The 24,838-nt window shown below is 35.5% G+C and overlaps 1 protein-coding gene across 3 annotated transcripts in view; it reads right to left on the reverse strand.

Moving 5' to 3' along the window:
- LOC125652301 (nesprin-1-like) overlaps positions 1-24,275 on the reverse strand; it is a 120,834-nt gene extending 96,559 nt beyond the window's left edge. The window contains exons 1-8 of one of the 3 annotated variants that reach the window (XM_048881378.2): positions 23,757-24,275; positions 15,159-15,277; positions 11,423-11,630; positions 10,411-10,737; positions 8,348-8,468; positions 5,927-6,132; positions 4,530-4,672; positions 3,288-3,474 (exon numbers count right to left, since the gene is read on the reverse strand). In XM_048881378.2, coding sequence (XP_048737335.2) covers positions 3,288-3,474; positions 4,530-4,672; positions 5,927-6,132; positions 8,348-8,468; positions 10,411-10,737; positions 11,423-11,630; positions 15,159-15,277; positions 23,757-23,819 — 1,374 coding nt within the window. In that variant the 5' untranslated portion in view covers positions 23,820-24,275. The remainder of the gene's footprint in view (positions 1-3,287; positions 3,475-4,529; positions 4,673-5,926; positions 6,133-8,347; positions 8,469-10,410; positions 10,738-11,422; positions 11,631-15,158; positions 15,278-23,756) is intronic. The other 2 variants (XM_048881376.2, XM_048881377.2) reach the window with 2 other exon arrangements.
- Positions 24,276-24,838: the final 563 nt, after the last annotated feature.

A 24,838-nucleotide genomic window follows, 5' to 3' on the forward strand; every position in this document is an offset into this window, starting at 1 on the left:
CACAGTTAAAAAACGTCACAATATGCCTCAAACACAGAACAGAACTGCATCATTTCACAGACTATTATGTTAATGCATTTTATAATATGAATTTCTTGTTTGTATAATATGAATTTCTTGTTTGTAAAACACACTATATCTTTTATATAAAAACTTAAGAAACAATTAATGTCAACTAATATCGTATGTATTTGTGTTGTTAAGTACCTCCGCATAATGTACACATCTCCACATTTTTTATTGTTTATAATAGAACGTCACCCGCATTTTTTACTTCAGCAAATTCATTTCATGTATAATTGTTCTGATAACGACTGCCCTAAGGTCGAAACCTGTCAACCAAATAAAATTCACACTGCATTCTCATGAAGTGTTTGTGATCTGTTTTATTTCTTCAAGTTTATGCCTTTGGATGCAGACCCTGTTGAATACCACATGGTATCCACTCATGAGAATATCCGTAATTTCAACCTCAAGGTGTTGGTCTCCAGTTTTTGACTTTGTATTTACATTGTTCTTGGGACCCTTGCATATCAAATGGTATCCACCATACTGATAAATGCTCTACATTACAGCAACCCCTTAATCCAAAGCTTTAAGGACTTCCTAGCTAGATAGTGAGTGAATCATTCAAGCCTACGCATCAGCAACCACGAAAAGATTCCACATTTCACCTTACTCCGACTCGATCGTAGATTATCCAGAGAGTCTAGATAAAACCGAATAGGGAACACTGAAAGAGAAAATCTACAACTACACCAATTCCAGGCAGCCGAGATCCTAAAAATATCCGAAGAAAATGTAGCCACACATAAACAACTGACTAGCTGCAATTCCTACCTCAATACACAAAAAAGGAACAACCCGAGTTTTAGATGTAAATTCTACCCCTGAAAAAGAGTACGGAAAACTTCTTAAATTTCACTACAATGATACAACAATCATCACTTAAAGGACACATATCGTGTTTTCAAAGTATACAAAATTATATGCATTTTGTCTTCCTTATGCTTATAGAAATTAATTGTAATAGTTTGTTCGCTGAAGTATTGCGATAATTAGCCACAATACGGACTTAAATCTAAGCCCCGATTTCAAAAAGCCTAGTTAATTAGATAGGTAGTCATGTGGTACAGTGACGTCATATGCGACCTTCGTCGATCAACTTGTTGTAAAAGTAGTGTTAGATATTTTTAAAAACTCGGGTTTTAGGGGCCTAATAAATTTACCATGGGTAACATTTATTTCGATGTTAACAAATTTCCCGAGTCTTATATCTTTTAGCCACCAGTGCATACAAATAGCGGCCCAAATGTAGCGAGGAAAGCGAGTATGAAATCTGCGAGTAAATAATGTTTACATGGGATAACTGTCTAAACACAATATGGTAATGTCATTTCTGTAAACAACTGTAATTAGCGTTGTTGCTTTTTGAAAATAAACAGTGCAATTATTATTAAATTTATTTTGGAGAAGTTAGATAGATCTAAATTATGATACGATTATGTATCATTGACAACTAGGCCTACTGTCACGGGTGCATTTCGGAAGAAAAAAAAATAATAATAAAAATTATCAAACTTATGGTGAAAATCGCAATACTTTTAAATTATTTTATTCAAGCAATTTTATTAATCATTATTTTTTGTTGTTGTTATCTACACATTGTTACTTAGGAAGTGGGAGCGCGGCGTGCTGTACGTTGTTGTAAACACGTACGTGTTCCTTTAAAAAAAAAAATGAAAGCATTATAATTCAATTCAAAGTTCGGAAATATCATATTTTATTATTTATAATTGAAAGTTCAATTATCTTTTATCTTCAAATTTCTTTTTTAAAACTACCAGTTGGTAGACACTGCTAGCGAAGTTTTGCCTATATGGTGTTACAAGGTGAAGGTCAGTTGGTGCAAGTGTGTATTGAATTTGAGAGCAGAACGGAAAGCATAAGCCGTAGGCCTATATGTAACAGTGGGTAGCTTCGATAGAACCATTTTCTCGCAGTTTATCTACGTCTTTGTCCAAGTGCTTGTTTAAAAAAGTACAGGGACAAATTCTACTGGGTTTTTTTATGGCAAAATCGTTGTGCCGACAAAAAAAATTCACGTCTTGTCCCTCATACCTTCCTTCGAAAATTGAAAAAAACACAGTCCAAAGCCTCTCTACTGACAGCAAGTACACCCTTAAACGGCACAAAACACCCTAATGCAGTGTTATTTACAAGCCGTTAATGTGATAATTGTTTGTTTGTCAATTAAATCTAATCTGTTTATGAAATGACTAACAACTGTTTTCAAATCTTCTCGCTCGAGGTCGCATATGACGTCACAGATAATGGCGCGTAAAATATCGAAGAAAATATGCATATCGCAAGATTTGAATTTCATCGCTTTCAAACTCGAAAACTACGCAAACTGTTTCATTTAAAACACATGTAAAGTAGTTTTAGGCATGAAATGAATTAATTTTGCTGAAAAAATTAAAAAGTTTAAAAACATGAGATGTGTCCTTTAACGTAATGTATGAGTACCGAAGAGACATTGAAACTATTTACATGGTAGAGATACAATGATACTTCCTTCTCTTGGACTAGTAGTGGTGGGGACCTATATGCCTTCATGTCTCGACTGAACGAATTCCATTGTAAAATCAAAGCTGAATTACATAATTTTTAAAAATTTGACAGAAGAAATAAATTTTATTGATACTACAATGCGTCACAACCTAACATGTCACAGTTAAAAAACGTCACAATTTGCCTCAAACACAGAACAGAACTGTATCATTTCACAGACTATTATATTAATGCATTATATGATATGAATTTCTTGTTTGTAAAACGCACTATATCTTTTATATAAAACCTTGAGAAACAATGTCAACTAATAATAATGTAACAAATTTCCGACTGTCAATCTACGAATGTGCTTGTTATATTTCCTAGAATACTTGTATATGTATATATATACAGTAAAATATCTGTATGTTAAATAAACAGCGGAGTTTTTTACTCAGAATTCCTATAGACAAGTTGGTCTATAGCTATTTCGATTGTTATAGACCGACTCGATTTTCTATACACATTGTCTGATGGTCCATGGTTAATTTCGCACACTGGAAGAGGCTTACACCAAAGTCCTATGTAATATATTCATGCACGCAGTGTGTGATGGCCTAAGGAAGTTGAAAGTTCAACTCTCAAAAAATCATCAAAATTCAGGCCTAGTATTACTCTTTTGGGGTTTCAATGACTGTATACATTGGTAACAAAGGAAAAATTATACTAACTTCACACTGCTCCAAGATTTTTTCACCATCTCTTAAATCAAAACCACTTGTTTTTGGCAGTTGTTTAAATTTCTTCTCAATGTTGTCAATCCAATTTATGGCTTTCGAAATGCGTTCTTGGGTTTCAGATCGAGTTGACAGAGCTGTTTGAAGATCCTGTAGTCTGGTTTGAATAAGATCTGCACACCTAATTAACACAAAAAATAAAACCTTCAAGGTATCAATGTTTTAACATATTTCAGATCATAGTCATAGTTGTAAACTTTAAAATAAACAAGATTTACATAAGGTGCTCTGTATTCATGACCATTACATACAAGTCACAAATGAAAACAAGAGGCCCATGGATAATAATGGCCTCACCTAAGTATCGCACAACATATCGGAATGGACCCAAGTCAAAAGTTTGATGTCAGAACTGGATTCTGGATCCTCAATTCACCTTCCAAACTTAATTTGGTTGAAATCCGACAAACTTGATTTTACATTTCACCATAGAAACTATATATCCAAGTGTCTGTGTTTCTCCAACTCTTAATTTTGTATTCCTTATATAAGTTATGAGATTTATTACTGTTCATTATCTTCACCTTTTTATATATGTACGTCATTGGAATCTGAAATCCTTGATTTACTATCATTTTTTGGCAGCCATTTTGAAACATTTTAAAATTGAATGGAAAGAAATCCTGATGCTAGAAATCAGCTTAGGACCCTCAATTGACTCCAGAATCCAATTGTTGTGGAGATTTTAACACTTTGAAATATGTTTGTATTTTTGAAAATGGCAACACACAAAAAAGTGATGCTGGAAATTGACTAGGAGTCAATAAATTACTCTAAAAATAAAACTTGGTTGAAATCCGACAACCTTGATATCTTATTTCTTATATGCTTTTGGCAGCCATTTCATCTAACAGCTCCATTTTAAGCACTTTTAAAAAATCATATGGAAAAAAGCAAAGACGCATATGATCAAATGACAAGATTTGTGTAAACCATCCTTGCACTCGTAACCCGACAGACCTAAGTGAAAATTTAAAGTTTTTCTGATTAAAGTTTATCTATCGATAATTTGTGTTTAATATAAAGGTAAAAATTTTAAAGATCTTTTGCAGCATATTCTTATTAACAAAAAGTTGACTCTTTATTATTTCCATGCAACAATTGATGGAAACATCAATGTTTTCTTGTTTTATTTATTACATGTAATAAGAGCATATACTGCATGTGTGATCTCACCTTTGGAAATTTTCATTTGCATTTTGTATTTCTTGATCCAGTTTGTATTTCTCGTCTTCATGGAGGCTAGGCTTAAAAGACTGTCCAGTTTCTACAATAACCTTTACCAGTGATTCAAACATTTTTGAAGTTTTTTGCAGACCCTGTATAGTAAGAAAAAAGAACAATTAAAAAATGCAACATCATATAACCTAGAGAATTTACAAGTAGCAGTAACACGAGGTGATGATTGTCATGATGTCTCTTATTTTATTATGAGGAGTGGAAACTGATTTATAATACAGTTACAAATATCCTTTGGTTCCATATGCTTGGAGAAATCATCATGAAATGGCTGACTTTCAGGAAGTTCCTTCAAGGTTTCTGTGCCATTTTATGAACAACTCCTTGATATAACATTAGGAGATATTAGCTGACGGTTAGGATACTAAATGATGAATTAATTTTGTAAGTTTTTGAAAAAAAATAAGATTCTAATGGTCATTAAATCAATTATGCAAGTTCTAGTCTGATTTGTATGAAAACATATTTGGGCCACATGCTTAAAAATATTTTAATTTTTAAATTGTCGATATTTAAAAGTCGACTTGGTTTCTCTTATTGTCTATACACCTTAAAAAAAAACCTTGAGATGATTAAGCCTGTTTCAAATAAGTCTGTTTCAATTTTTCACTCAGGCAAGGCATTTTTTAACACAGGGCAAAGCCATTTAAAACATTACTGTGTTAATTGGTGGTACCCCCCCCCCCCTCCCACTTCCAGCTGAAAATTTCAATCAGATTGGTGCTTCCTGTCATGCATGCATTCATGAAAACGGGTATAAAACTGATTATTTTCCATGTAAGCATATACTGACAAATTTAGCACCTGCCAAATTCTTGGTGGCGAAGTTATGATTTTCCCAATTTTACAATTTTGTAATTTTAATCATTTAATTCTCTTCTAAAGTTTAATCATTTATTTAATTCCCTTTTAAATTTGAGCACAGGAGTCTGGAGTTTTATTAATTAAATTAAAATGAAAATCCAGAAAAAAAAAATTATCCACCATCTTCTCTTACCAAAAAAAGATGGATTTTTATTTCATTCTAATTAACAAAACTTCAGACTCCGTGATTTGAGCTTCATGATAATATTTGAAATGACAACATGGCATTATAGTACATTTTTTGGTATGCAGTTTAACAAAAAAATTTCAACCAATAAGAATCACTGTATGATCATCAACCAACAAAAATCAAAGGATAGTGATTACTTCAATCAATTCATTCCTTTCCACTTCAACACTAACATCTCGTGTGTCAGATCTGATGATCCGTGCCTGTCAACTCGACGTGATCCGACCCTTTGGATAAAGTTACTTTAGTAATGATATATATGTGTATGAGAGGACATCACCTTGTAATGTGAGAGCTGTTCCTCCAAGACCTCTACAGCTGAGTCTAAACTTGGCTCTATAGCACATTTCATCTCAGTTTCTTTACACCATTTATCATTTTTATGTAGATCAGTTTCAAAGTTTTTTCTGGCTGCTATACTATCCCGTAGGTGGTTATGGAAAGTAGAGAGGTCATTCAGTAGTGTTGAATAACGAGTATTCATATCTGAAAATATCACAAGAAGCATCACTAAATGTGAAATGAAGTAGAGAGGTCATTCAGCAGTGTTGAATAACGAGTATTCATATCTGAAAATATCACAAGAAACATCACTAAATGTGAAATGAAATGATCAACATCTCTAAGTTTCCAATAAAATAAAACAGTTTGTTTTGGGGTTGCAAAACAGAGAGAAAGACGTTTTGAGATACCACTATGGTTGAAAAGTGAAAAACCACAAAAACTATAATACCGATGAGGTGGGCAAACAAATTCATGAATGCATGTTGCCAACCAAATGTCAGCTGTAATTCTCGGCAGCAGGAGTGGCAGATCTCTTTGTGGTTGTGTTAGAAAGTGTGCATGGGGAAATGAGAAATCATTTTTTTTATATTGGTAGAATAATTCATTCTCAATAACATGTATAAAAGTTCTGAATAAAAGAGTTTTAAACAGGTCCATGGGCCATATCGCTCACCTGAGTCACCTTGGCACTGCCATTGTTCAGCTGTTGTGATTTTAAAAAGATTTTTTTATCGACCTTTTTCCCATGTAAAATTTTGACCTCATATTATAGCCCCAAAGGATCACAACATAACTGAAATGAATTCGCATAACATAGAAATGTCTCAACACCAATATGACCAACATGATCATGCTGTTCTAGATAATACCAAGGTCACAGAACATAGTATGATACGAAAGACCTTGCCATAAGAAATCTATATACAAAATATGAAAGCTCTATGTTAAATAGTTAAGAGGATATTGAATAGGTCAGATTCTTATTAAAAGTAAGTTAAACTTCCAGGTCAGGTCATAAGGTTAAACACTGAAGAAAATCAAGGTCTTGCCATAAAAATCTACACAAAATATAAAAGCTTTAGTTCAGGAGATATTGATAGGTCAGGGTTTTTTAGAAAGTAGGTCAAGTTCACAAGATCAAATATGATTGTACCACAAGATCGTCTTGTCATAAAGAACCCATATATGTACATGTAATTAACAAACACCCCTAAAACGTTTATTTCCCATTTAGATTAAATATTCAGATTTTGTGTCATACACTTTATCGGAACTATATCCACCCAAAGCAATATTCCCAGAATCTATGTAAGTACAAAATTTATTACTATTATCATTAGTGTGACCAAGGATTGCATTTAGATTGTTCAACATCTGTATATCTTTGATGCAGATTAGTAACTACCGTACTGAACTACACGTAGAATGTATAAATCATCTATTATTTGTTAGGTAAATACAGAAAGGTACAAGAAAAACAATTACATGTTTGCATGAGAGACAAACGATACAAAAGTTTCAAATTTGGCAAAAGCAGTAAATACATGTATTCACAATGTCTTTCATAGATACCGTATAGCGGCTTTTTTCCGTGGGTTTAAAATTTGGCAATTTGTTGGCTAAAAAATATGCTAATAATTTTAGCAGAATAAATTTTGCCGGACAAGGAAGAGTTATCTCTTTTGCAAATGCTGAAGTCGCAATCGGGTGCATATTTGGCAAGTTAAATTTTGGTGGAAAGCTATCTGACCACTAAAATAAGCCAAACTTATCAACCCACAGAAAATAACCCACTACACAGTATAGGCGTAAAATGCTTGTCAAATCCGTTTCAAATTATATTTAGGCATACATGTACATTTTTACTTTAAAAAGTGTGGTATCCTTTTCTTTTCAATATCAAAGTCGAGGAAATTTACTTGTCTGAAATTAAGTTAATATTTATAATGAAATGCGTTTTTCCTCAAATTTGATAATGCGAAATTGTTTGTGTGTGTGCATGGGACAGTTGTTGTCTTTTTTTCATTTTCTATCAAGATCGATCCTTTCACTTTGGTGTTCCAAATGACAATGCAAAGACAAAAGGCTGAAGGAACGGTGAACGCACAGTTAGCACATGGTGAACGCTTTGTGAACGGTGAACGCAAAACTGTGAACGGAGAGCGCACACAGAACAAACGGGAAAATGATAACGTAGAATGTTTCAGGGACTGTATCATGGTAGCTAAGGTCAGTAATTGTGGACTATGTAAGAGAACAACAATTAGACACTCGGTCTGCAACAACCCATGTAGTAAGTGCTGATTATCAAGTAAGATTTATTAGTCTTCATGATTTTCAAGGTGACTTTGTTCATGTCCTTGTTTTACTTAATCATTATCCTGTCAGGATGAAAACTTTATTCATCTATATTTACCTGTAAGTTTGTTGTCAATTTCTGCCATTTCTTCAGGGGTACAGTCAACATGTAACATTTTCCCTCTCTTCTGAAGCTCCTCAATTTGTGGTTTATGGCCCATTATCTCATTTTGCAACGTCTGATATCAAATAGCAAATTGAATGACTAAGTTAAGAAATACTCACTGTACAGGTTACTGATCAGTGCTGACATTCATAATAAAACATCTTATCACAAGCATACAATCATTTTTACAAATTTATGATATTTTAAAATGAGAGGCCCACAGGCCTTATCAGTTATCTTTAATAGTATTGGTTAAAAGTATCACTAGCCCCAATGGCTATGAAATCTAGAAGAAAAATCCTATTCTGAATATCTAAAGCTAAATTTTGCACAGTATAAAACAAGATGTGTTTTTAAAACTTAAATGCCCCAAAAAGTGCCTGTATTGATGAAAGACTTTACATAATCCCATCATAGAAAATAATCACTATAATAATTTTTGAGCCCCCCCCCCCCCCCCCATTGTAGGACAATTAACCCTTGTATGGCATCATAAATGTGTGACTTTTCAAAAAGACCCTTCAAGTAGAAGTCTGCTTTACTGGTTTCAAATTTCTAAAAGTCACCCATCCACTCACCGAAAGAGAGAGAGGAAGAGGGAATATTTTGATATTTTGTTACATAGTTTATGGGAAGCATAGTTTTCCACCTACAGGTAACTCTCGAATTATCGCCACTCAATTCATCGCCATTTTCGTTATAACGCCGCATTTTTCTAGGAACATTTTTCCTGTTACTTAAAACTCTCGTTAAAACGCCAAATTCGCTATCGCCATTTGCCACAGTATTTTCATTACAAAAGTCTATTTCACCGTGTTAATTATTTCGATAAACCGCCATAGGTGCACGTGGTCAGTGAAGCAGTAAATTGGTCATTATCGATCTCCGGCGTACACCTGGACAGAAGAATCCCAGTAATTGCTGTATTGAATAAACAAGAAAATTACTGGAGATGAACTGTAGTCAAGTTGTTTATACATCATAGAAACACATTTCAATTTAGCTATGGTTTCGCCACGAAAGAGGGTCCTGTTAAATTCCGATGAAAAAAGCAAATCATTACGTACCAAGAACATCATCCAAAATGTACCCATCAGGATATTGCAAATCATTGTTTATGTGGTTTATGCAAGTAATGACAAAAGATAACTCTTACATATAAAAGAACGGTAACTCTATTTCTTCAAGATGGCGGTAATTCAATTCATCGCCAAATTCGTTATAATGCCATAATTTCATAAGAACAAAAGGTGGCGGTTTATCGAGAGTTGACTGTATATTTTTTCCTCAAATCTTTCAATTAACCTTAATGTGGTTGCCTCATTCTAGCCAAGCATGATTAAACTTAGCAAATGTGAAAAAGCATAAAATTTTATATTATTTTTAATAATTATTAAGTTTGTTATGAAGATTTCAAGTTCTTAGATGGTATGTAAAATTGCATGACTCTTGCTGTCAATACTTGGTCAGAATTAGGAATGTTTCCAAACAGATCATTCCTGGATGAGGTTCTAGAAATGACCCACCCTATTTTCCTAAAGGGCAAGACATTTCCTTTAAATCATACTTAAATCCATCATACCCAAGGATTTACTTGAAAATATTTCTGAAGTTTACAAACAGATCCAAAAGGATAGCTTGATTTTTTAATGCCAAATAGTGAGCTAACACAATTGACTGAACTGAGTCAGAAGATTAACAAGAAATTATTGCATGGTTATGAATTAACATTGTAAACACAGTCATTCAAACCCTATTTGATTTATCATGTCTACTTGTTTCTCCACATCATGACTAGCTAGTACTCTCTGAAGTTCACAACCTTACACTTACACTACCACATCATGACTAGCTAGTACTCTCTGAAGTTTACAACCTTACACTTACACTACATCTCTCCACATCATGACTAGCTAGTACTCTCTAAAGTTTACAACCTTACACTTAGTAATACACTACATCTCTCCACATCATGACTAACTAGTACTCTCTGAAGTTTACAACCTTACACTTACCCTACATCTCTCTACTTGTTTCTCCACATCTTGACTAGCTAGATGTACACTCTGAAATTTACAGGCTTCCTTTTCCTTGCTCTGAAGCCACTGGTAGAGCTGTTGTAGTTTGTAGTAAAAGTCCTCCCTCTGTCTGACACTGCTGGCCAGCAGCTTATGCTGATCTGTTGCCAGACTATAGACTTTATGGTGCTGATCATAGACTTCCACCACCCATTGGTCCACCACATCTCTCTCTGACTGGGGAAGATCTCTCATCAGGTCCTCTACTTTTCCTTTCACTATTCCTATTGTTGCTTGCTTAGACTGCATCTCTTCACACAGGACCTGACATTAAATTTTTGGCTTACTTAAATTTGCATACTTGCACTATCAAATATAGTATCCCTTTCAAAAACATTTTTCAAATAAATCTGGAATGAAATATGGGTTCATCAAATTAAAGTAAATTTTTGGAAATAATGAACAAGACCTCTAGGTAAATCATAGGCCCATGAACCACAACGCTTACCAAAATCAACTTGTTTACAGAGAAAGTTGTAACATTAATAGTGCCTTGATGTTTGACCCATGACATTGTTTGCAAACTGAACATTTGATGACAAACCTGTTCTACGGTTCATCTGATACCTGTCTACAAGGATTTTAAGAAATTCCATTGGTGGCCTTGACCTTTGATTAGTCCTCTGACCTAGACAATCTATAGGGTTCAACAACTCATCATGGGACAAAGTTCTGTAAAGTCCAGTGCTACATTTTCTTTAAATATTGCACTCAGACAAAGTAACTCACACATACACTCACACATTTCTTTGTGTGTGTGTGTGGGGGGGGGGGGGGGATAACAAAACAAGTACAAATGGGTTACCATATCAAAACTCTGTGGAGCCTTTCATTAATTTCATCTTCATTTATATTAGTACATGTACTTGAGTGTTACCTGCATGCAGTGCTGTTGTTGCAGGTAAAAATTAATAATAGTCTACCATCAAAAAAAAAAGATCGTGAATACCTTCAGATTTTCTAATCGCAATTCAACATTTTGAACATGTTTGCCTGCAGCTACTTCTTCTGACAGCAACTGTTCTTGCTGTGTCAGCCATGATAAGTATTTGTCCACTTCCGCCTTGATGTCCGAAAGATTTCCCGATACAACATCAAACTGGTTCTTTGTTCTGTCAATCTTTGTCTGAAGTTCTCCATGCTTTTTATCAGCTGACCTTTATTGTTTTAAAAAATATGAAATTCATGAAATTCAAGCAGTTACGGTATAGCAATAACAGGAAGTATAAAAGCTATCACTTTTAAATTTCATGTATCTGGGGGAAAATTTTTAAAACTGATATACAGTTTATTTATCCTTATGATGCCATCATTAAATGTGACATGTAACTTAGTGGAATTGTTACAAAAAATATATAAACTGGGATACAAAAATCATCATTCAGGTACAAAACTTATCGAAATTATTTACGTTTTTTTTGGGGGGTTTTTTTTTGTAGACTTTATTCGTAGATTTAAAAAATATTAACAAATAACATTTTAAATTTTCATAATTTTTTTTTCTAAAAAATTAGAACATCTATCTGAATCTTTTAGGCATGATTTATTAGATTTTCATAACACCAATTCACAGCAAAATTTGGACTCTGAAGAATCTCTTATTTGCAAACAATTCATCATTCCAAAACAAATCACAAAACAAGAGGCCCACAGGCCTTATCGGTCACCTGAGTACTAGTGAAAAAGTATCACTACTCACTACTCCAAAGGGCTATGAAATCTAAAAATTTTTTTTTACTGTTCTGAACATCTAAGCTAAATTCTAATGTTCAGCAACAGTATAAAACAAGATGTGTAAAATTACCATTTTTTGTACATCCTTTTCTGCTATTCCTAAGTATGCATTTAGATTTTATATAGTATCAGCAAACTTACAGATAAATACTGTATACTAAGTTTGGCCCCACCCTGGGGTCAGAACCCCTACCCCGGGGATCATCAAATGTACAATTCTGGTAAAGGACTACCTGCTGTTTTTAAATATCCATTTACTTTCAATTTAGTATCAACAAGAGGTACTGTGAGCAATGCTCACTAAGAATACCCCCGCTTACCCAAATCTCCCAAAGGGTGTTGGTAATAGGTAAAACTTCAGTATTATGATCCAAAAGGTATCTAGGAACACAGCATCTCCATGCGATGAAAAAAGCCGTTAAAGAATTTAAATGGAAACCATATTGATACTTTGATGTCCAGTGCACTTGACCTTTGACCTTTTGACCCCAAAATCAATAGGGAACATCTTCATCCCATGGGTAGTCCATATGTATGATATGGTGACAGTAGGTGGAAAGGATAACGCTTTAGAGCCCGGAAACCATATTGCTACTTCGATGTCCAGTGCGCTTGACCTTTGACCTTTTGACCCCAAAATCGATAGGGAACATCTTCATCCCATGGGTAGTCCATATGTATGATATGGTGACGGTAGGTGGAAAGGATAACGCTTTAGAGCCCGGAAACCATATTGCTACTTCGATGTCCAGTGCGCTTGACCTTTGACCCCAAAATCGATAGGGAACATCTTCATCCCATGGGTAGTCCATATATATGATATGGTGACAGTAGGTGGAAAGGATAATGCTTTAGAGCCCGGAAACCATTGCGTCTACAGACGGACGAACGGACGGACAGACAGACGGACAACCCGATTCCAGTATACCCCCCCCCCCCACAACTTGTTGCGGGGGGTATAATAACACTAAAGAAGATGTTATTTAAGTGTTAACACTATATACCAAGTTTGGCCCTATCCTGGGGTCAGAACCCCTATCCCGGGGATCATGAAATTTACAAATTTGGTTGAGGCTTTCCTGCTCTACATCACTAGGCATTTAGTTTTTCTTATACATGTGTGGTTGTAGAGAAGAAGATTTTTGAAAATTGGTAAATTTTGGGAAGTTTTTGCCCCACCCCAAGGCCCCAGGAATCCTGAAATTTACAATTTAATTCCCCCTTGTCCCACAGATGCTTCATACCAAATTTGAAAAGAATTGGAATGATAGTTATCAAGAAGAAATTAAAAATGTCTATTGTTCACACATTTAATAACTGACCATTTTGGCCCCACCCTGATACCAAAACCTCTACCCCTGGGATCATCAAATTTACAATTTTGGTAAAGGACTACCTGTTTTTTCTAAATATCCATTTACTTTCAATTTAGTATCAATAACACTAAAGAAGATGTTATTTAAGTGTTTTACACATAAACACTATATAACAAGTTTGGCCCTACCCTGAGGTCAGAACCCCTACCCTGGGGATCATGAAATTTACAATTTTGGTAGAGGCCTTCCTGCTCTACATCACTACGCATTTAGTTTTTCTTACACGTGTGTGGTTGTAGAGAAGAAGATTTTTGAAAATGGGTCAATTTTGGGCAGTTTTTGCCCCGCCCCTAGGGCCTCAGAGGTGCTGGAGACCTAAAATTTACAATTTATGTCCCCCTTGTCCCAAAGATGCTTCATGCCAAATATGAACAGAATTAGACTGGTAGTTATCAAGAAGTTAAAAATGTTCAAATGTTAATGCACGACGCACGGTGGATAACAACGGACGACAACCAATTGCAATAATGAGTAAACTCAGGTGACCTAAAAATCATTACAATTTTTAAGCTTGTATTACTCATTCAACGGTAAGATCATGCTTCATACGAGGTGCTTAAATGAGCTATTAAATAAAATTCTAGTTTGATGACCACCTTAACTGGTGCCTCCAAATTAAAAAAAACTTACTTTGTACTGCTAACTTATTATTTGTTTATAGAATTTAGAATGGTACACAGACACATAGTATCAATTTTCAAAAGGGGGGGGGGGGGGGGAGGGGGGGGATCACGACGAGAAATTGTCTTCTAATAACCTAAAGATTTCTCCTTTACCCAAACTTCATATTCCTAAATTGGAGGGAGGGCCACCGTTTGTCCTTCAATTTACAATTTTGGTAGAAGTCTTCCTGATCTACATCACTATGCATTTAGTTTTTTCTTACACATGTGTGGTTGTAGAATTTTTTTTTTTGAAAATTGGTAAATTTTTGCCCAACCTCTTAGGCCCCAAGGGTGCAGGAGTCCTGAAATTTACAATTCATGTCCCCCTTGTCCCACAGATGCTTCATATCAAATTTGAAAAGAATTGGAAAGGTGGTAATCAAGAAATTAAAAATGTTTTATTGTTCACACATTTAATAACTGACCATTTTGGCCCAACCCTGATACCAAAACCCCTACCCCTGGGGTCATCAAATTTACATTTTGGTCAAGGCCTTCCTCCTCTACGTCACTATACATTTAGTCTATCTTCCACATGTGTGGTTGTAGAGAAGAACATTTTTGAAAATTGGTCAAATTTTGGCAGTTTTTGTCCCCCCCCCCCCCCCTCTCAGGCCCCAGAGGTGCAGGAGTCCGTCTCAATAATGCTTCATATCAAATTTGAAAAAAATTGGAATGGTAGTTATCAAGAAGAAGTTAAAAATGTTGAATTGCTAATGCACAACGACGGACAACAACTAACTGCAATAGGTCACCTGAGTAAATGAGTTTACTCAGATGACCTAAAAAGATATATCAGAGAAATATATTTTAAAAAGAAATTGAAATGAAATGGTCAAATTTCAAAAATATTGTGAATTTTCAAATTTGAACACAGTGTATGAGTGAGGGAGGGGATTATAAAAATTACCTAATACTGTCCTCCACGAGACTACGGTCATTTGGACTGATCTTTGGCAAAAGTTTTCCTGCTTTGTTATGTAGACTATTGAGTGAGTCCCTGTGTCTATCTACATCTCCAGATAATTTCTGAAAAGAAAATCAAATTATCATATGTGTGTCAAATCATTATCTACTGCCACAGTTGACTGCACACTGAAAGAACCTACTACAGTTGTAACATAGGAAAGGAGGAAATTTTGGGCTGCATGGACCAGGAATTGAACCGGGGACCCCTGCATTACGAGGCCCTCGTACTAATCAGACAATCTATAACCACTGAGCTATCCAGGCAGATATCCCTAGTCCATAGACACGTAGCCCTAACTACTAAAATTTCCTCCCTCCAATCTTTGCCCTGGAAGACACTCAACCCAGATTATTTTTGCCCCTGGTGTCTGCATTCACCAGAAGTTCAGGGATACATAGTCAATGGCACCAAATGTAATAGGAATGAAGACAAGAGTCCAATGGGTCACATCACTCACCTGAGCAGCAGTTCCTAGCAATAAACAAGCTTGAGCAAAACTATCATTATATAAGCAGCTTGGTTCAGAAAAAAACTTTTCAAAGATAATGACTAAACAAACTTAATTATTAAACCTGACAACAAATTCATTAATTATCATATGCCCTAGTAGACGGATATGACCTTTCTCTTAACAAATTTCATCTAAGGATGCTTTGTGCGAAGTTTGGTTACCTATACATGAAAGTCCTACCTAAAATAGTTTCAGATAAATTTAATAGGTTATATTTTCTTAAAAGTAGGTCAAACTTCAAGTTCAAGGTCACAAAGTCAACAAGAGGCCTATGGGCCACATTGCTCAGCAGCAGTTCCTAGCAATAAACAAGCTTGAACAAAACTATCATTAAACATGTACAAGCAGCTTGGTTCAGAGAAACTTTTCAAAGGTAACAACTAAAAAGTCGTTAATTATAAACCTTGATTATTAAATTTGACTACAAATTCATTAATTATCCTATGCCCTTGTAGACAGGTATGGCCTTTCATATTAACAATTTCATCTAAGGATGCTTTGTGCCAAGTTTGGTTCCCTATACATTTGCAAGTAAAACTTTGATTCCCTATAGTGTGGCCCCACTCTAACCCCAGAGATCAAGATTTTTACAACTTTAATCTCCACTTTGTCCATCTTTGCAAGCCAAGTGTCCAATTCGCTTACTTTGTCAGGAAGCTTTCAAGTTAATTTCAGCTTTTTTGGCCCAGTGGTTCTTGAGACGAAGATTTTTAATGACCCTACCCTATTTTTACATTTTTGTGATTATCTCCCTTTTGAAGGGGACATGACCCTTCATTTGAATAAACTTGAATCCCCTTTACCTACGGATGATTTGTATCAAGTTTAATTGAAATTGGCCCTGTGGTTCTGGAGAATAACATTTTCCTATATCAGCATGTAAAACTTTGAATCCCTAATGTGGCCCCACCCAGTGGCGGATTTAAGGGGGGGGGGGGGGGGGCGCAGCCGGTGCCTGCCCCCTCCTAAATTTTCAAACTATAAAAGAAGCAATAATTTCTTCCACTCCTGGAGAAATAAATGACAAAATCTTTTGATTTCTTGAATTACTTTATTAGGGGAACTTAATTTTTTCCAAAAACCCTTAAAATTTGCGTTATTTCTTTAATATCACCTTATAAAAAATGATGAAATATATTTAGTAGAAATGACTAAATAGGAAACATATTTCAAGCCTTATAAAATCCAGGAGCTTCAGGAGGCTTCACCCCCCTGGGCCCCCACCAGGGCTTTGCCCTGGACCCACTGGAAACCTCAAGGCGGCCCCCAGACCCCTTGCCTCATAAAGTGTGGCACCCCCATAACCACAATTCATGGATCAAGCCCCTGCCACCCTACCCTGGGGGCCATGATCTGATCAAATTTGAATCTACTTTATATTAGGAAGTTTTCACCAAAATCTCCACTCTTCTAGCCCTGTGGTTCTTGAGAAGATTTTTAAAGACTTTTTTTTATATATTCACACGTAAAATTTGATCCCCTACTGTGGCCCCATCTTAACCCCAGAGGTCATGATTTTGACAAACTTGAATGGAAGCTTTCAAGTTAATTTCAGCTTTTCTGGCCCAGTGGTTCTTGAGGAGGGCTTTTAATGACCCCACTCTATTTTTGCGATTATATCCCCTTTGAAGGGGGATAGCCCCTCATTTGAACCCCTTCACACAAGGATGCTTTGGGCCAAGTTTGGTTGAAATTGGCCCCGTGGTTCTGGAAAATGTGAAAAGTTTACGCCGACAACAGACAAATTTTTATCAGAAAAGCTCACGTTCGCCTTTGGCTCAGGTGAGCTAAAATGTTTGAATAAGTCCGTTTCATTTCCTCTTCGACACGATCAGTATTTGTGACAAAGAAAGATGGTGAATTTCGAGTTTCGTTTGAGCTATTTTATTCTCATAGGCTCGTAAACTTACTAAATTTGAGTTTCCTTTGGGCTCTGGTGTTTGTACAACAGCTGGTAATCATATGACTGTGCTCACCGCATGAAAATATGTTTTGCATCTTTACTATACGCAAGAGTTCAACAAAGGGAAACAACTAGGTGGCAACTTCGAAAATGAGTATATTGCATGCATCATATCAATTATTGCTTCCATCAAATGGATTGATGCGCTTTTGTGTTAATTTGGCACTCCATACAAACTTTATATGGGAAATCTGCATTAGGGTCTGGATCAACATTTCTTTTAGGGGACCATAAATGTGCCATGTTTGGTGTTTTCAGAAGGTCAAATGCACTAGAAGTAGATTTACTTATGATGTAGTAATATAGAATAATACGGGGAAACCATTTTAAAAGTTACGTAGTTTTAAATCCTCATGTTTTTCTTGTTTACTGGTTTAAAAATCACCGAATTACATAGATGAGACGTAACACAGTTACTTCTCCTTTTTGTGAACCCAGTGTTTGTCACTATACTAGTCAAAAGAACTACTAGATTCTATAATTTAGTAGTCCTGCTGATGGGTAACTTGCCCAGCTGCTGAAAGCAGACGGCCGAGTCGCGAATCGACGAGGGGAGGGGGGGGGGGGGGGGTTGCGGAAGGGGACTTGCCCCCTCCAGCAGGGGGGGGGGGGGTCTCCCTCTGAAACTTTTCAAAATCTAGATGCCAAATTGTACCTTATGGAACAATTAAATGAAAATCTATTTTGACCGATTCTCACATCAAACTACCATAATTATGCTTGAATCACGGTAACGTGTCTATGCTAGTACCTTGTTTTGTCGAATATTTTTTCTTCTTTCAAGAATTCCTTTGATGTGAGAAAAGGGTGCGTATTATATCCCACAATAGGTTATTTTCAGGTGAAACTCGGCGGTTACGTAATGTTTCACTCGGAGACATATTCACCTAATCGATCTCAAGAAAATTACTACAGAAACGTAAAATTGTAGAAAATATGTAAATAATGGTAGTGTACGATTACAACACACTGAACACTTGTTCAGTATTTTCATAACGTCGGCTATTTAATTTATTTGAAGTTTAAACAAAGAAAATATCGAGTCTGTTGGAACTTTAATGCTATAAAATCCCGTGCTTTACTGAAATTAACATTATTTCGCTATCTTGACAAGATTATCGTGCCGTTTTCTTTTCTTTCTTCTTTCTTTTTTTTAAAAAATGCAACGCCGCCTATCCAAATTCGTGTGCTTTGTTTCCACACTGATTTCTAGTGAAATTAACTGTAAAGAATAAAGTTTAAAATGCCGCTTGGTTGGAAGCTTTGCCGCATATTATACACACAAACTGCGCTTTTTCCATAATTTTCAGACTCGTGGTTTTCAGGTGAGCATTAAATTCAGCAAAATACGGCAGTGCATTGTATTTACAACAATACAGAACAGGAATGAAAGTAAAAAGAAAGTTTGCATGAAAGTAAAAAGGAACGTAGATTATTATTTTATCGTACAGAGTTTCGATTTTTAGTAGTCCACCGGACTACCAATAAATGTATTCGGATACTGAGTAGCCCAGGACAAAATTTACTGCATTGGGTTACCTGACGAGAGTTAGTGCCGAACCCTGCAATACAGTTGTCGTTTTTCGTAAAGTGATACATTTTAGCAAGAATGTTGGTGATAGGGTAGAGTAATTGTGAGTCGGACACGATCTAAATCGGACAATTCTAATACAATTCTAGCGGCAAACCAATAATGTAGGCTTCTCCGATTTGTTTTTTTTTGGGGGGGGGGGGGGGGGGGGGGTCAGAATAAACAAAAAATCGAATAGGGCTACATTATTGCAGCTAATAAAATTCATGCAATAAATTCACCAATCTAATTAAAATTAGATCCTATGATCCTATGTGTAGCGATAGTAGATGAGCGGATCATAGGATCTAATTTTAATTAGATTGTAGGCCTAAATTCACCTTCCTCTGTGATTGACTTAATAAAGCAATGATTAAACTTTAAAGAATGAGAAACAGTCGGAATAAATCTGCTTACGAAAATGAAAGAAAGGGGTGTCCGACTCACAATCACTTTACCCTACCAGAGATTGACCTTTCAATAAACAAGATAAGCAAAGTGGACGCCTCATAAAAGCGATTTTTCGTCTTCGAGCACCGAAGACGAGAGTGAAAATAGCAAAACTGACCAGGAATCGGGCATTTGGTATTGCATAAAATATGTTAACATTTATTAGTTCTAATGTTTATTCATCATACGTAAAGTTTATTAACTGGAACATTCATAGATTGACAAGTTGGACTAATATTGACTGGTCTCCCTTATATTATATTACAGTAGTGAAAGGTAGGGCCTAGGCGAGTTGAAATGTAAGGATCAACCTTTTGGGGTAGAAGTACCCCAAATCCCCACCTTTTTTGTCATTTTTTTTCCCAAGGCAATTATGAAGTCAATTTCCTCTCAAGCTTCTACCCCCCCCCCTTTTTTTTTCCTTCCAGTGTTTGACATTTATTAACACCTGTCCGTTGGCCGAGACCAATAAATGATCGAAGGGATCGATAAATTTAAAACATAGTCTGTCCATTGTGCCGGTAAAAATCATGTTAGTCAATGTAACAAGGGAACCACAGGCCTTATCATTCACCTGAGTACTAGTTTAAAGTATCACTAGTCCACAGACCTTATCAGTCACCTGAGTACTAGTTAAAAGTATCACTAGTCCCAAGAGCTATGCAATCTAGACCCCAAAAAAATCCTGTTCAGAATATCTAAGCAAACTTCTGATATTCAACATATACCAATGAAAGGCTTTACATAATATATGTATTAACATTAAATGATATGACTAATTTGGACCCATCATAGGGGTTGCAAAATTCACTATTTTGAAACAAAACCCTTACCTCCTAGGATCATGAAATTTATAATTTGGGTAAAGGACTACCTAATATACTCCTTCTAAATATCTATTTAGTTTCAATTTAATATCAATAGCATTAAAGCAGATATCATTTAGGTGTACATGTTTTGCACATATACACTATATATACCAAGTTTGACCCTGCCCTGGAGTCGGAGCTAACCCCAGGGTTCATGAAATTTACAATTTTTGCAGAGGCCCTCCTGCTCAGCCTCTACATCACTATGAATTCAGTTTTTCTCAAAAGATATGCAGTTGTAGAGAAAAGGATTTTTGAAAATTGGTCAATTTGGGCAGTTTTTACCCTGCTCCTAAGGCCCCTGGGGTGCAGGAGTCCTGAAATTTACAATTTATGCCCCCCTTGCTGATGATGCTTTATACCAAAGAAAAGAATTGGAGAGGCAGTTATCAAGAAGAAGTTAAAAATGTTTGCTAACACATTTAATCACTGATCATTTTGGCCCCACCCCAATACCAAATCCCCTACCCCTGGGATCATCAAATTTACAACTTTGGTAAAGGGATACCTGCTCTTTCTTAATATGTATTTAGTTTGAATTTAGTATCAATAGCATTAAAGAAGAGGTTTTTAGAATGTTTTACACATAAATACTATATTACAAGTTTGGCCCCACTCTGGAGTCAGAACCTCTACCCTGGGGATCATGAACTTTACAATTTTGGTAGAGGCCTTCCTGTTCTATAATCACTAAGTATTTAGTTTTTCTTACACATGTATGGTTGTAGAGAAGAAGATTTTTGAAAATTAATGGCAGTTTTTGCCTTGCCCCTAAGGCCCCAGGGGTGGAAGAGTCCAGAAATTTACAATGTATGTCCACCTTGTCCTAAAGATACTTCCTACCAATTTTGAAAAGAATTGGAATGGTAGTTATCGAGATGATCGAAGTTAAAATGTTCAAATTATTAACACATGATGGATGATGGGTGCAGATCAAATGCAGTAGGTCACCTGAGTTTAAAAACCCAAGAACTTCATCCATAATAGACCAACGTTAAAATACTAAGATTTAAAATGATTAAAATTAAAATATCATTAGAAAACTGTCTAATGGATGAGTTTATAAAGGAGGCCTACATCCCAAGATGCCTACATCCCAAGATGCCTACCTTGTACGTGATGATATATTGATATGTTATAAAGACTGATGTTACCGATATGTTGTAAAAAAAAAAAATTATACAAAAAACAATTGAGGAACTCAGGATGATGACGTCTCTGATTATGCTGTTTTTTTTATTTGGAAAAACGATGCTATGTGCCAGATTCATATCTATTTTTCGTGAATATAACGAATAGAATCTTTTCATTCTAGATCAATAGGCATTTTTCAGAATTTATAATATTATCAGGAACTGGTCTTTATTAAAATACTATTCAACATAGTCTAGTGTCCTAAAAGTGGAGTACTCGAAAGAACTCGACCTGAGCATTAAACTTTTCCTTAAGTTTGGGTCCTTTGGAAATAAATACGTATTTATCTGGTATTCCCTTACCCAACTTTACAGTGCAATTCAAAGCAGACGTACACTGTCTCTGAGTGTCTCTGATGACAGCAAATTACCAAAAGGAGGTAAGTTGCATGTAAATAAATTGTTTACAGTGCAGGTAGAGATTGTAATGCCATTCTAAAATTGTGTGAAAATTACTATTTATGATCCAAAATATTATTCTCACTAGGTTTGTGAAGTATTTCAACTGTAATAGCTAGGAATGGAGAAAATGCAATAGGGATTTGAACCTGAGCCCCCTGAATCTCTAGTCAGGTGCTCTACCAACTAAGCTATCTGGCCACCAGCGATCAAACACGGTTGAATGCTACATTCCTCCCTCTTTAAATGTCTTCATGCCTTGAAGACATCAACCCAGGATCAGACTGTCTCTCCCGACAGGCATTTTCACCTGTTAGTTCCAGGGGCTGGTCTACTTATACTTACTTATGGCACCATATGTTACACTAGAAAGGAGAGAATGCAATGGACCAAAACAGGATTCAAACCCAGGCCCCCTCTATTCTCTAGTCAGGTGTTCTACCAGCTGAGCTATCTGACCACCAGAAATCGAACCCATCTGACCGATATACAGAATCAGAAAACAGACCGTTAAATAGACATTCATGTTATTCCAGTATAACAGAGGAATAGTTTTGTTCAGTCTGTAAATTTACAGACATTGCCGATGATAATGCTGATTGTTTTATCCCAGCTGGCAGACGATCAACGATCCTGCACATGCATATGCATTCTTGTAGAGGAGAGAAGTTAGACCCTTTAAATGTTATAACAGATTGAATCCTAATCTCTACTGTACCTGTTGACAAAACTGAACAAGAAATCTTTCACAGCCTTCAATGGACAATACAATAATATTGGCAAAGTACATTTTGCCCCTATGTCATCACAAATACACATTATTTTTGTGATTGTTAGTGTGCATTAATATACTATACAAACTCCAATAATACATGGTTTTATATCCTTGATTTTTTTTTTCAATCAGAGACCTTGTGGATTAAATTTTCAACAAGTTTGAATTACTGAATCACAATATTTAGAGTATAGAAGAGACACATTGCCAGGTAGAACAAAACTTTAAATTAGCTCTGAATTCATTCCTATATAATAGTGTTTTCAAGTGGGAACAAATGACTTGGACCATTGTGAGAAAAACTTAAAGCACAAGCTACAGTCATAAAATAAAATGTTTTTGTTTTTGTTTTGGTGCATGTAGTAGTTTGGACTATATGGACCATGAATAATCGACCTGGATAGCTCAGTGGTTAGAGCACCTGAGTAGTAATGCAGGGGTCCTGGGTTTGATTCCTGGTCCAGCTATAAATTTTCTCCTTTCCTATATTACATACATTTGTGTGCCAGCCTCTTGATGTAACAAAATGAAGAAAGTAAATAGGATGTCATAAAATGTTCACTGCTGAATCAGTTAATTCACCCAAATGAATCCTCATCAAATCTCATCCAAATATATTCTGAGCTAGAGGTGATAAGAAGATAATTCCCATACTCATGATATTTGGTGGTACCTCTTCTCATTTAGAACAGTGCACAAAATGTCTTACTTCATTAATTTTCTACACATCTGCATGACTTTTTAAAAAAAATCCTCCACAATAAGGCACAAAAGATACAACGTACAATTTTAGCATCTCATTGCATACCTTTTTCTTCTTTTTCCTTTTTTTATTTTTACTGCAGTTCAATCTGGATATGTTATTTCCCATTTCAAATTCTCCTATGCACTTATATTCATACTTCCATGGAATATTGGAAAACTACGTAAATATACACTGTGTCGCGATCTGTGTTGGTTGATATTTAAATTGCCCGTCTTTTACATTTCATACTTTGGTAATTTTACCTATCCAACCCTGTACACAAGAAAGCAATCCCTTTAATTTCTTATTACTTGAAATAAAGGCCAACACAAAGCCATACAATTTTCTCTTTCATTTCCTGGTTTTTATCTACCTTAAAGTGAACTTAATGTTCCCTAGCACCCTGTCGCTATACCAGGTATATCCATGTATTGTCAGTTTTCTGGACTATTGCCTATTTTGTGACTGTTGGTAAATATTTCATAACAGCAATCAATCTAAGCATGTAACAATGCTGTAAATCAAGATATGTCTTAATGACTACATGCAATCAATAATGTAAACTTTCAATCCAATATTTTAATCAATGCATGCCACTCTACCTCCAGTAGCTAGCACGTCTATATACCTACATAATCCTCTAATGCTTTTAAGAGTGTTTAAATTTTATTCCAAAGAGCTGTGCACATTTGGGCTTTAAACCGTGAATTAAATCAAAATCTGTAGATTAATTAAGAAATAAACAAATTCAAGTAAGACAAAGTTATTGTTTTCATGTACGTGTATGTCATTCTGATCTTCGCTGCATTAGGATAATTTTTTTGTGATATTCTATCAATATCCTTTAAGAACTGTTTGAAATTTCTGATATTCTCATCTTTAATTTACGATAGCAGATATCCTTCTGCAATGATAATATGTGTCTGCTCCGGCAGTGTGTCTACTAAAGGAAATGGAACAGATGCACTAAGTATGAGATACAATTACTGTAAAGCTCAATCTGTTTTATTGAATACAAAAGGTGGAGTTAAAACAGTCAATGGTCTGAGTTAATCAAAGTACAGAAAGTACTACTACAGAGAGTTGATGTTTTTCAATCATTCAAAGAGACAAGAGACCCACAGGCCTTGATGGTCACCTGAGTA

The sequence above is a fragment of the Ostrea edulis genome, chromosome 5 (assembly GCF_947568905.1).
Source record: "Ostrea edulis chromosome 5, xbOstEdul1.1, whole genome shotgun sequence".
NCBI lineage: Eukaryota > Metazoa > Mollusca > Bivalvia > Ostreida > Ostreidae > Ostrea > Ostrea edulis.